This window comes from Palaemon carinicauda, chromosome 13, assembly GCF_036898095.1.
Source record: "Palaemon carinicauda isolate YSFRI2023 chromosome 13, ASM3689809v2, whole genome shotgun sequence".
Taxonomy (NCBI): Eukaryota; Metazoa; Arthropoda; class Malacostraca; order Decapoda; family Palaemonidae; genus Palaemon; species Palaemon carinicauda.
In genome coordinates, this window is record NC_090737.1 from 25,701,250 (window position 1) to 25,715,650 (window position 14,401).

Consider the following 14,401-nt stretch of genomic DNA (forward strand, 5'->3'; position numbering starts at 1 on the left):
GATGGTGGAGAAGGATTCGACTGGACTGGTGATTAGAACTTAGCAGACTTTGAGTATGCTGTTGATGCTGTCATTGTTAGCAGAACACCACAGGATTTGTAATGCTTGCTTACCATAATGCATGGAGTATCACATGAGGTTAGGCTGAAGATAAATAGAAGAAAGACAGAGGTGATGAGAACGGAGTGTACAATGGAAGATGAGATATTGGGAGAAGAAAGGATTAATGAGGTTGAATCATTTAAGTATCTAGGAACAATGATCTCCAATACATGGTCCTTAGAATTAGTTTAGTGAAAGATTAAAAAAAGCAAATCAGATAATGGCTAGGTTAAGTAAAATTTGGAAATAAAATCACCTGAAATTATATATAAAAATCAGTCTATATATCAGTTTAGTGAGATCGGTGTAACTCTATGGACATGAGTCGTGGCATGACAATGAAACAATCTCCAATAGATTTAGTAGATTTAGAACAAATTCCTCAGAAGGATATTGAGAGTTAAATGGCACGACAGGATTAGAACTGAAACTATAAGAGAGATTACTCGAGTGTCCTGTGTGGATGAGATCATAATGAGAGGTAGATGGAGATGGTTTGGGCATACTCTTCGCACTCTCCAAGAGAGATTAGTTCATCAAACGTTCAGCTGGGCTCCACAAGGCAATATATGAGTTAGAAGACCAAGGCCTACTTGGATGAGGACTATAAAGCGTGAAGTAGGAAATGATAAATGGAGAAGTATTGATTTAAAAGCTTACGATAGAGACCACTGGCGATGCCCTTTGCGTCAAGAGGCGTAGGTGGAGATGATATATATATATATATATATATATATATATATATATATATATATATATATATATATATATATATATATATATATATATATATATATGGTGCTTATGCGTTATATACATGCGTCCGCTTGAATCTTTACATATTAGTTCTTAGATTTTAAATTCTTTATAGTTCCGAGGTTATTACGAAGACTAAAAACAAGGTCTCTTGACTACAAGTTTATGGATTGCAAATGCAAATACTCACGTATCAACATCAGCTTTGAAGAACCAGTCATAGTCCTGGAGGTGATGGTCAAACAAATATTTGAAGGATTCTTTTGTTTTAATCCAAAGGACGTCGTCTCCATTTTGATAGGACGCTTTCAAGCTCACCGATCCCAGATCCTTATCTGGTATGAAGAAGATATGATTAGATTATCTTAATGGGTTTGGAGGACATAAAGATATGTGTAGGCCTATTCAGGACTCGGTGGGTCTTGAGCCTACTATACTTAATATTTCTACTCTCACGGTATGGATGATTGTATCTATTAGTGTTGTGATGACATTGAGCTATATTGTCATTGTTTAAGTTCTTAGGAAGAATTAATCTTCACCTTCTACGTCGCTACTGAAAATGATCTTGTCACATCTCCTCCCCCAAGTGTTCTTGACCGCCAGAGCGTGTTCTCTTGTTTGTGAAGTGGTCAGCACCAAACACAGCAGGCGAGTTGGATTCTCTCTGTTGTCTGATGAAGTGGTTGATAAATAATAAAATTTTTGCAAAATTAGATCACTGAAAAGGAAGAGGTTTGTTTATCTTTTCATGGACTTCGGTGGCGGGGAGGATTTGCTTCTAACACATCCTATGGATGACAGTTTATCTCGTTATCGGCTTATTTGACTTGGTCGTCTGATACATTAGTGATCCAAATTACAGAAGAATAATCTGGAGCTAAATGTGGCAAATTGTGATGTCCATGTAAAGAAGGAATTACTCCATTTGACGGACCGTTAGCAGTCAGAGAAACAAAAATGCATTTTCCTATTACTCTGAAAACTATCTAACTATCTAGACAGTTTATCCAGAGGGAACTATCTTCGACTTTTGAACTCCACAAAGAAATTGTATTCATTATATATATATATATAGATATATATATATATATATATATATATATATATATATATAGCCTATATACATATATATATATATATATATATGTATATATATATATAGCCTATATATATATATATATATATATATGTGTGTGTGTGTGTGTATGTATACATATATATGTGTATATATACACACACTTTTTCTTTATATATATATATATATATATATATATATATATATATATATATATATATATATATAGTGTGTGCCCGAATGTACCCTTAAACAAGAGAACTCTAGACAGAGGAAGACTATGGTACAGAGGCTATGTATATATATATATATATATATATATATATATATATATATATATATATATATATATACAGTAGGTTGGCCAAGGCACCAGCCACCCGTTGAGATACTACCGCTAGAGAGTTATGGGGTTCTTTGACTGGACAGACGGGACTACATTGGATACTTCTCTCTGGTTATGGTTCATTTTCCCTTTGCCTACACACTCCGAATGGTCTGGCCTATTCTTTACATAATCTCCTCTGCCCACTTACACCTGACAGCACTAAGATTACTAAACAATTCTTCTTCACCCAAGGGGTTAACTACTGCACTGTTCAGTGGCCACTTTCCTCTTGGTAAGGGTAAAGGAGACTCTTTACCTATGGTAAGCAGCTCTTCTTAGAAAAGGACACTCCAAAATCAAACCATTGTTCTGTAGTCTTGGGTTGTACCATAGCCTCTGTACCATAGTCTTCCTCTGTCTTGGGTTAGAGTTCTCTTGTTTAAGGGTACATTCGGGCACGCTATTCTACCTTATTTCTCTTCCTCTTGTTTTGTTAAAGTTTTTTTTATAGTTTATATAAGAGATATTTATTTTAATGTTACTGTTCTTAAAATATTTTATTTTTCCTTGTTTCCTTTCCTCACTGGGAAATTTCCCTGTTGAAGCCCCAGGGCTTATAGCATCCAGCTTTTCCAAGTAGGGTTCTAGCTTAATAATAATAATAATAATAATAATAATATATATATACATACATACAATGTATATACTGTATACATAAACATAGAGTATATACATACACAACTAATGAAAAGCCAGAAGTCACTATACACCAAATTGCAAAATTTCAACTTAACACGAACCTCCTTATTGCTTGCATATTATTTCCTTAGACCTACCCTAATCAATGAAAAAACCAGAGAAACCGTCCGATGAAAACAGTTGCAAATCTGGAACCTATATAATAAAATATAATAAATATAAATATAATATAATATAATATAATATAATATAATATAATATAATAAAAGTTACCTTCGAATTGGTGTCGATGAGAAAACTGGTCAAACAGATCGTCGTATTTGGACTTGATTTCCTTGATAATTCTTCCTGTGATCAACCCAGCTAAGAAGACACTTATCGTGTAGATCACTGTAATAAAGTAATATATATATATATATATATATATATATATATATATATATATATATATAATATATATATATATGTGTGTGTGTGTGTGTGTGTGTGTGTGTGTATATGTATATGTAATTTATATATATATATGTATATATACATATATTTATATGTATACATACACACACGCATTATATATATATATATATATAAATATATATATATATATATATGTATATATATATATATATATATATATATATATATATATATATATATGTATATATATATATGTGTGTGTGTATATATACAGTATATATATATATATATATATATATATATATATATATATATATATATATATATATATATATATATATATATACATATAACATACCGTCACAGACGTTGCGATTAATTCACCTGGTATACGGGAAGAATTAGAAATACTGTAATTCAACGCATAAGCGGTATGGACATCTGTATATGTCCGTTTTTTTTTTTTTTTTTTTTTTTTTTTTTTTGATATCCAAGAGCGACTTAATGCTTTGGGGATCCTATTCTGATCCCGGGGGTTACATCCTACAATTAAGGGTAAATGAATTCCTTAATATGCAGCCCCATGTAATATAATTTCATAAAAAAATGTGAGATTAGGCCTATATAGGAAACTTTTCGTTAATATTTATTCGCAGAATTATTATTATTATTATTATTATTATTATTATTATTATTATTATTATTATTTTTATTATTATTATTATTATTATTATTATTATCATTATTATTATTATATATATATATATAATATATATATATATATATATATATATATATATATATACTGTATACATGACTGAAAACGGAAATCATCCAGTCTCATTTGTCCTTATTTCATGTGGTAACATTTTCTGAGTACAGTAACTGGACTTTCACAAGATACTTAGTCATCGTTGATATCTTTAAATATTAGTGAATATTAAATATCTTAGTTGCCGTTTCTTTTAAATTCATTGGTCTCCTGTACTTTTGTTTACCTTCATTCTTTCTTTTCAGAATATCTTCTTTTTCCCATAGAATTGATATTCATAGTTTGAAACAATTAAATGCTCCATTAAACAAAATTATCTCAATAAATGAAAATTACTATTTATGTTATTTTTGCACTTATTGTTAAAAGTTTGATTCTTGACCTGATATTTGCTGACGATCATGGAGTCATCAAATACTATGCATTTGTTTTCGTAATGAAATAAGGCTACCGTCTTTCTAGTCTCTTTAAATATTTAAAGGCCACCCATGAATGGCAAAGGCAAGGGGCATTGATAATGCCCTAGCAAATAGGTCATTTTCGCCCTAGAGACTACCAGTTATGGCGTCCTTCGACTGGCCAGACAGCATTACATTGGATCCCTCTCTCTGAATATTTCTCATTTTTACTTGGCCTACACACACACAGAATAGTCTGGCCTTTTCTTTCCACATTCTACTCTGTCATACACACCTGACAACACTGAGATTACCAAACAATTTTCCTTCGCTCAAGGGGTTAACTACTGCACTGTAGTTGTTCAGTGGCTATATTCCTTTTGGTAAGGCTATATCAAGCGGCTCTTCTAGGAGAGGGACACTCCAAAATCAAACCATTGTTCTCTAGTCTTGGGAAGTGCCATAGCCTCTGTACCATGGTCTTTCCCTGTCTTGGGGGTAGAGTTCCCTTACTCGAGTGTACTGTACACTCGAGCACACTATTTTATCTTTCTCTTGTTATTTTGAAGTTTTTATAGTTTATATGTCATAGATTTACTTTAATGTTGTTATTATTCTTAAACTTATTTCCTTATTTCCTTTCGTTGCCGAGCTAGTTTCCCTATTGGAACCTTTTTCTAACTAGGGTTGTAGCTTGACTAATAATAATAATAATAATAATAATAATAATAATAATAATAATAATAATAATAATAATAATAATATGATTAGCGCCCATGCGCCCTCTGCACCAAGGCTAGGACCAGGGAGGGCCAGGTAATGGCTGCCTGTGACTCAGCAGGTAGATCTCACAGGTTCTCCAATTTGCACATCCTTAGCCCACAAAGATGGTGAGGTTGTAGACACTACAAGAAACTATCGAATTTTGAGTGGGACTCGAACCCCAGTCAGGCGATGTCCAGGCAGGGACGTTTCCAATAGGGCACCACAACCTTAGAGTAATATGCAATACGTATCCAAAATTTCAACTTTATTGATGCGTAAGCCTCAAAATGTCTTCAATGAAAAGTTATTAAATGATAAAACCTGGTTCTATCTGCTTTTGAGAATTTTGTATATAATATCGTCCACTATTTCCATATATCTTTTTTCGTCTTGAACCAACATTTTCTTTCTAACACCAACAATATTCTACTTATACGCTGAGTATTTAAGATTGGCATTTTGGATTAACAGCCATTATTATTCCACGAACCATTACTCACTGGATCTCACATACTGCAGAAAATACGAACCAGAATGCAGTAGTTTCTTCGTCAACAGCATCGTGATGGAAGTGAGTACGCGTCTTTGAGTAATGGATTCTTTCTGTCTAGACCTGGAATCATAGGTCATATTCGCTTGCAATACCAGGAAAGTCTTGATAAAATTATCCCAGGTTATGCTTATGACGACGCTCAAGTTGGACGAAAACTTTCGAAAAAAATGTCTGTTTCTTAATAATCACAACGATAACTAATGTAGAATTTCATGTATGGTGATATTAGAAAATGTACATTATTACTTTTCTACGGTAAGATGAAATGAAAGGAAATATCTAATTTTTTTCTGGACTAGGTCTTTTATCAACCCAAGTTACAATTTTAAGGTTTTTATTAGGTAATTTTAATCTAAAGAAGGATGCAGCTACAAGCCCAAGGTCCCCAAGAGGTAAAAATGCTCAAATGCACATAAATAGCCCAGGTTTCGCTGGTGTTTCACAAATTGTTAGGTTTATCAAGTAAAGAAAAATGTTTGAACAATTTTACACAATCCCATTAACTGCATTTCATAATACTATAGGTTGTACTGACGTCAACATAACCAAGTTACTTCCTTTAAATATAAAAAAAAAATATTTGTCATTTCATATTAACAGGTTAAATAATCAAGACAATCTTTTTCTCGAGTACAAAGTTTCTTTTTTATTTGTGTTGATTAAGGTAAGTTTATGGCATTCTCAAATAACAAAAGTTACATGTTTTGTTACTTGATTTTCCTTATTTTGTTTTTCCTCTTGTGATGACGTATATAGCTTGGTAAATTTAGAACCACGCGTATCTCATAAAAGATAACACTGATAACTTGGGCATTATTTTGTTTAGTAATAGTTTCTTTGAAAGCCTTATATAAGGATATCACTTTTTTCTGTAATAATTGGTGATAAGATAAAGGAGGAACATTGAAAATTATTGTTCCAACGATGATTAAGATGGCTGGAAACGAAGAATAAGGAGAAAGGAAGAAGAGAACTTACGTATACTTTGGAAAAGAAGAAAGAGAAATGAAGAAGAAAACTTGCGTATACTTTGGAAAAGAAGAATAAGGAGAGATGAAAAAGAAAACTTACGTATACTTTGGAAAGGAAGACTAGGGAGACATGAAGAAAAATCTTGCGTATACTTTAAGAAGGATAAGAAGAAATGAAGAAGAAAACTTACGTATACTTTGGAAAAGAAGAATAAGGATAGATGAAGAAGAAATCTTACGTATACTTTGGAAAAGAAGAATAAGGAGAAATAAAGAAGAAAAATTCCGTATACTTGTAGCTGTCGTATTAATTCCTTCGAACTGATTGGCTTATGAACAATCTATCTTCTCCGTATAGAGATAAATCAGTGTTTCCAAACATGATTTATTATATGGTATTATCGAAATCTTTGATATTTAACCTCTCCATTTTTACTTTTAATACAGAACTGTGTGACACACACACACACACACACACACACACATATATATATATATATATATATATATATATATATATATATATATATATATATATATATATATATATATATATATATATGTGTGTGTGTGTGTGTGTGTGCGTGTGTGTGTATGAGAGAGAGAGAGAGAGAGAGAGAGAGAGAGAGAGAGAGAGAGAGAGAGAGAGAGAGAGAGAGAGAGTTTCACCTAAAGCAGTGCTCTTTGTTTTAGAACTTCTTTTCCTCAAACGTAGACTCATGTGTGCGCCTTATTTTCTTTACTTTTCCTTTCTTTCCATTGTATTTTTTCAGGTTCATCTGATATTTCACGAAGATACTCCGAGATGGGACACCAAAATATGATATCTTTAATGACACAGAAAGCGTTTATTTCCTTCACACTATCACGAATTGTCAGTTTAACATTCGGGCAATTTTAACTCTCAAGAGGAAACACAGAGTTAATGAGTTGGCGTAAGAAAGTGAGAAGGAGGGAAAAGGAGTAGAACGACAACATGGCTTATTTGTATTTTAAGTTACGAAGGCTCAATGTAGATAGAACGGTTATGTGAGAATTCTGCAGTCTATTTGTAATTTATGCAGCCTATATGTTTCATGTTGTTTTTTTTTTATGTTGAACAGGCTGACATAAGTCTTTTTATAGTTTATATACCTAATGTTTGTTTTGATGTTACTACTGTTTTTAAAATATGTTATTTTAATTGTTCATTATCTCTCAGATCTTTTATTTATTTCCTCTCCTCACTGGGCTACTTTACCCAGTTGGAGCCTTTGGGCTTATAGCAACTTGCTTTTCCAACTAGGGTTGTAGTTTAGCTAGTAATAGTAATAATAATAACAATAACTGGTAGCCACTGATAACAAAGTTATATATATATATATATATATATATATATATATATATATATATATATATATATATATATATATATATGATTTGTAATCGAGTTTGAGAACAGATGTTTTCCCTCGAACAGTGTTGCCAGATGGGTTAGTTTAAAAATCCCCCAAACATCCCATAAATCCCAATTTCTACAAATATATTTTCTTCTGTTCCTGCAGGCCTTAATAATATAGAAATTGCTCACTATACCCTCTATAAGTGCAATCAAACTAATTGCAACAATAAAAAGATTTACTCACCTTTGTTACTTCTTCATAGAAGAGGGTACACTCAGGCACACTATTCTGCCTAATTTCTCTTCCTCTTGTTTAGTTGTAGTTTTAATAGTTTATATAAGTATTATTTATTTTAATGTTGCTACTGTTCTTGAAATATCTCATTTTCCTTGTTTCCTTTCCTCACTGGGCTATTTTCTCTGTTGTGGCTCCTATGCTTAAAGCATCCTGCTTTTCCAACTAGGGTTGTAGCTTTGCAAGTAATAATAATAATAATAATAATAATAATAATAATAATAAGAGATGGAATTTATTTTTCTTCTTCATATATGGAATTTGATTTTCTGGGAAAGCAAATGACATCCAGAAACGTTTTTATTTAAATATTATATGATTATTAATGATTTTTATTTACTTTTCATACTTCTATAATCCCAGGTATATTTTATGAAATTATGATGAACATGGCAACAGTATTGTTCATAGTGAAAACTAATGATTATATATTAATTCCCTATATAATTTTTTTTTTTTTTTTTTTTTTTTTTTTTTTTTTTTTTTTTTTTTTTTTTTTTTAGTAAACCAAGGGCTAATTGTTCTTTATAAAAATCAAAATGGTCCATTCACTGATTATGTAAGATATACTTTGCATCGATGCATTACAAAAGGGGAAAAACTATTTACTTGATGGTTATTTGAAAAAATCGTTATGACACGTCTACCTATAAGCGCAACTCTTTGTCCAACTCTGGTATTACGTATATTGAATAAGTTTCAGTTTAGTAAAAACTTGTTCTCAAGTGAATCTTGGTACGGAAATTGGAAATATTTTACAGTATACTGTGACAGTTATACTGATATTTCGTCCTTTGCATGCATTTATATAGTTTATTCTCTTTTTACATATTCCCATTTTCTAGCCAAAAATCCTCAAATCGGTACAGAATATCCCCATCGGATACCCAAAATTCCCAATTTTAGGAATAAATCCCTATAACTGGCAACGCTTCCCTCGAATACGAGATATGTTATTAGAATATCATAAAACAACGATATTTTACTATTTATTATTAATTTTCACAACCATTCCATATTCAATTAAGTCAATAAAGCATAATGATATCCCATTGAAAATCCGGTATGATAAACGAGTGGACTTAGATACAATTAATTCCAATTCATGAAAAATACTAGAAAGTATTTCATAAATAATAGAAAGTACTTTTGTTTACTACATAGTATTTTTTCAAACTCACTCCTAGAATACCTCCTTTTAAAGCATTTTCAAGGCTATAGTATTTCTTTATACTCACTCCTATAATATCTCCTATATCAGGGGCGTAGGAGCGTTTTCCTGTTGGGGGGGGGGGGGGGGTAAAGTTCGAAATGACACTGAAGGCGGAGCCGTAGGCGCGAAGGTATAGCAGGGAGGGGGGGGGGGGTGACTGGGAGTCTCCCCAGAAAAATTTTATGAGGTAACACCCTCAGATGCAATTTCCTGGCATCTGACAGCATATTGTATCAAAAACAAAATCATATTTTTGGAAGACTTTTGTGTGACCAATTCCAATTTTTACACAATAACAATCATAAAATACCAAGTAGGTCTATATATATATATATATATATATATATATATATATATATATATATATATATATATATATATATATATATATATATATATATATATATATAGACCTACTTGGTGAATTTACCAAAAATATATATACTGACGATGTTGATTCTTTGCTACAAACTCATTCGCAATATAGATCAAGTCAAGGCTATCGGTTTTTTCCCAATGACAATGAAGTATCATGCAGTGAGTGATTCAATATTACTCAATGAATAATAACATGAAGCTTCAGACCTTGTGAGAAGAAAATAGAGTAAATTTGATTCTTTCATTTGTTTACTTCGTGAATCTAGATAAATGAAAACATTAGGTAAATCAAATCATTCTACAAGTTTCAACTTGCTTTCCAATATGGCTGTTGTGTTGTACAACATATATCAAAATAACTGAATTTAGTTTTTATATATATATATATATATATATATATATATATATATATATATATATATATATATATACATAGAATAATTGTAAGTAAGCAAAATTAAGAACAAGCATATTTCTTATATAAACATACATATTTGAAAGTCATGCCTGAGACTAGAAAATATACATATGAAAAGTGTATGAATAATGTATAATTAATACTTCATAAGCTCTGAAATTATATAAAAGTATACATATTTAAAAAGGATTATAAAGAAATTATATATATATATATATATATATATATATATATATATATATATATATATATATATATATATATATATATATATATATATATATATATACATTCATGCATATGTTTATATGTGCGATATTCGTCAACTACATGTGTTCGCGTGTGTCATGTTTTCAATTTATTAGTGCGTATCAATGATGTAGTTTGTTACTATAATATTGTTTGGTAATGATGGATAGATTAATATAGGTTTACACGGTATACACGGGGGGTCAAACATTATAAGTGGCTTGATTCCCAATATGGGGGATGCTCTCTGTAAAACTAAGCGAGTGACGAGTGACGGGACTGTGAAACTATGATGCTGGGTGCTAATATGATACTTACAGGGCGGGGGTGGGGTGGGAGGGTGAGACTGTACAAGGGCTGTTGCCAGAGATGAAATGAATTTACAAAAAGTAAATCTGTATGTTTAAAGCATTTTCAGAGCTATGCTCTTATCAAATGCTCTCAAAACTTCAAATGGATTAAGTATATCAGCAGTTGCATCCTCTTTTCCCGACTCATCTGCGACATCAGAATTTGCTTTTGACAAATGAATCGGAGAAATTACTATGCTAATTGAGCACATTACTTTATTTCTTCTTGGAATAATTCTTAACCAACGCAAAACAAAAAAATCTTATGTGATAATTACCGAACATGAGTCTCAAGTTGAATTATGCCTAAGAGTAAATTGGTTTATTTTATTGCACCTAAAAATTTCCTGCCTCAAATATCAGTAGCGTACATTTACAGGTTTCAACTTCCACACAATTGTCTTTGAATGAGGTGAATCGTAACAATGTAGAAATGCACCAGTGCAATATAGTTTGATGGGGCATTTTCAACAAGTTTTCTTTTATTGACAAAAATAATCAAGTTTCTGCTATATTTGAGATATGCTTACAGCACGATTTCACTGGGAACTAATTACACGTAAATTTATCTGTATGGCTAAGCGCGCGCGCACACACACACACACACATATATATATATATATATATATATATATATATATATATATATATATATGCATGTGAGTGTATGGGCGAATTTTTAAAAGGACGTTAAAAAAGGGTTTAATTGAATTTCATGATAATAAGTAATCACCTATATTCTGCATTCCTACTGAGTCCGTAGAGAGAGAGAGAGAGAGAGAGAGAGAGAGAGAGAGAGAGAGAGAGAGAGAGAGAGAGAGAGAGAAAGAGAGAGAGAGAGAGATTTTCTAACTGCTCTGTGACGATTTTGGGATAGAAAATAATTCATTAATTAATGGGAAATTTATCACTTTTTACAAAGACATCTGAACATCAGTTATCAATAAAACCAACTACCATCTGAAGTGACTATTAAAGAATGTTTTTATTAATATGGATAGATTTAATTTACTGACTTAGATATTCAATAAACTTCTGAGTACACTTCAAGAATCTAAGTGAGGGACAATTTATGAAACATGCCGATGGATCTCATCCAACAATTGCTTATGAATGATTTTTATGAATATTAATGATGAACAATCATTTATTTTGACTGCACTATGCTCTCTCTCTCTCTCTCTCTCTCTCTCTCTCTCTCTCTCTCTCTCTCTCTCTCTCTCTCTCTCTCTCTCTAATCGTAGAATTGATTATCGGTCAATATAAAAGTAAACAAAAAAAACTGAATGGTCGAAGAAAATAATTCTTCAAACAAAAAAAAAATCGGGCAAATGAAGACTTAATTTGGTTGTTCAAAATGAATAAGTTCGAGATATATTAAGAAAAAATTCAAAAGATTATTAGAATGAAAATCGAAAAATTTCATAATAGTCAGACTTATTATGAAAAACATTTGATTGCCTCGAACAATACAACCGGAGAAGCAGAATAAAAAGCAATTGCTTAACATAAACATATCTCAGATGCTTTAACCAGAAGGTGAATTTCTGGTGGCCAGATTTGTGTCACAGCATCCTATAAATACTGAAGGGAACGAAGTGATTTTGCAGACGTTCAGCTGCTTTCTCCACGTAACTGAGAGTCTCAAGATTTGGCAATATTATGAATAATGGCTAAGCTGTCTCAATTTGACCAGCCTGTTTTTTTTTTTAATTATTAATATCCCTTGGCCACAAGAAGTTACGTATTATACATAACTTGCATTATTTTCCACCACCTTATTTAGCAGTGGACTTTCGTGACATATAGCCTAATAATGAGAAAGTTATTATTATTACTACTAAGCAACAGCCCTAGTTGGAAAAGAAAAATGCTAAACCCAAGGGCTCTAACAGAGAAGAAAAAATCTCGGCGAGGAGAGGAAATAAACTACAAGAGAAGTAATGAACCATTAAAATGAAATTTATCTATTTAGTTTAGTGGAAACCGTGAGATGATTAACATGCTTGTAAACTTGAATATCTTGCAGCTAACAAGTTTGATTTCATAAAAGAGCTACACCAATGAAATGGGGTGATCGCCAAACTGTAGTCAGCATATGAACACGTTGAATAAACATCTTTATTCGTTTTTACCGAATCCATCTGGAGCAGAGTATTCAGTTCGTTGTTATCAACATTGATTTTTGACTTGAGAATGTAAGAGCTCGAATAAAATAGTTAGAGTATTGTATATCGAACTAAATCATTGTAATTTACACAACTTATTTTTTTTCAGTATAGGCTGCTAGGTACTCCTTGCCAGACAGCTTAGATTTTATATCTGGAGCATTTATAGTTCTATGCACATTTTGTTGGAACCTAATGGTGACTTTACGTTACTCTTACTAATACTTAACTTTCCAAACTATGCTCTACCATGGTTAGCTAGCTGACAACCCTTATTCTTAAGTTTTTCCTCTACAAGGAAAACTTAACCAACTCAACCAAATTCTTTTACCCAAATAGGGAAATTTTTCATTTGGTTACATGGGAGTCTTACGTGTGTGTGTGTTTGTGTGTGTGTGCTCGCACGCGTATGTAATCCTATAAGGTACATGGACGTAGATTATTCCTAATTATGAAAAGGATTTATATACAAACTATATAATTAATCAGATTCGCCTTTCATACTTACTGAGTTGGATGAAATTTTTACGTTTATCAAATTCTTCAAAGTCGTTCGCTCTTCTCTGATGCCGTTCTTTGACGTTATCCGTCCATGTAACCATAAATGCTATATAGAAGACTTATTCATCTTTTCAATGTCATGTTCTGTTTTATTTTATCGTTATTCTTTTATTAGTTAGATTACGAAACGTAAACAATGCCCCCCAGCCAAAAGCCATGAGCCTGTTTGGCTGATTTTGTCACGGCTGAGGTTACCAAAGGGTTAACAGTTGATTGCAATGACGGTTTGATATATCTTCTAATGGGTCATTTATTAAGAGATAAGAATTAAAATTGATGGTATCTTCAGGATAATAGATTTACTAGGATAGTAATTGATCTGTCATTCTCTTCCATTAGGTATTCTTTTAATTGATGCAGATTGCACATAATATTTCGTAAGTAGGCTGAATGCCATAAGTATTTTTCAAATTAGTTATTCTTAAAAGTCAATAATTCTCTTCAGACTAAAGGCTATATATATATATATATATATATATATATATATATATATATATATATATATATATATATATAGATAGATAGATAGATAGATAGATAGATAGAGTGATA

The 14,401-nt window shown here is 31.5% G+C and overlaps 1 protein-coding gene across 1 annotated transcript in view; it reads right to left on the bottom strand.

The window, feature by feature from the left end:
- Window positions 1–13,890, bottom strand: part of LOC137651470 (glycoprotein-N-acetylgalactosamine 3-beta-galactosyltransferase 1-like) — a 19,807-nt gene extending 5,917 nt beyond the window's left edge. The window contains exons 1-4 of the mRNA XM_068384694.1: window positions 13,797–13,890; window positions 3,237–3,326; window positions 1,401–1,532; window positions 1,049–1,193 (exon numbers count right to left, since the gene is read on the bottom strand). Coding sequence (XP_068240795.1) covers window positions 1,049–1,193; window positions 1,401–1,532; window positions 3,237–3,326; window positions 13,797–13,890 — 461 coding nt within the window. The remainder of the gene's footprint in view (window positions 1–1,048; window positions 1,194–1,400; window positions 1,533–3,236; window positions 3,327–13,796) is intronic.
- Window positions 13,891–14,401: the final 511 nt, after the last annotated feature.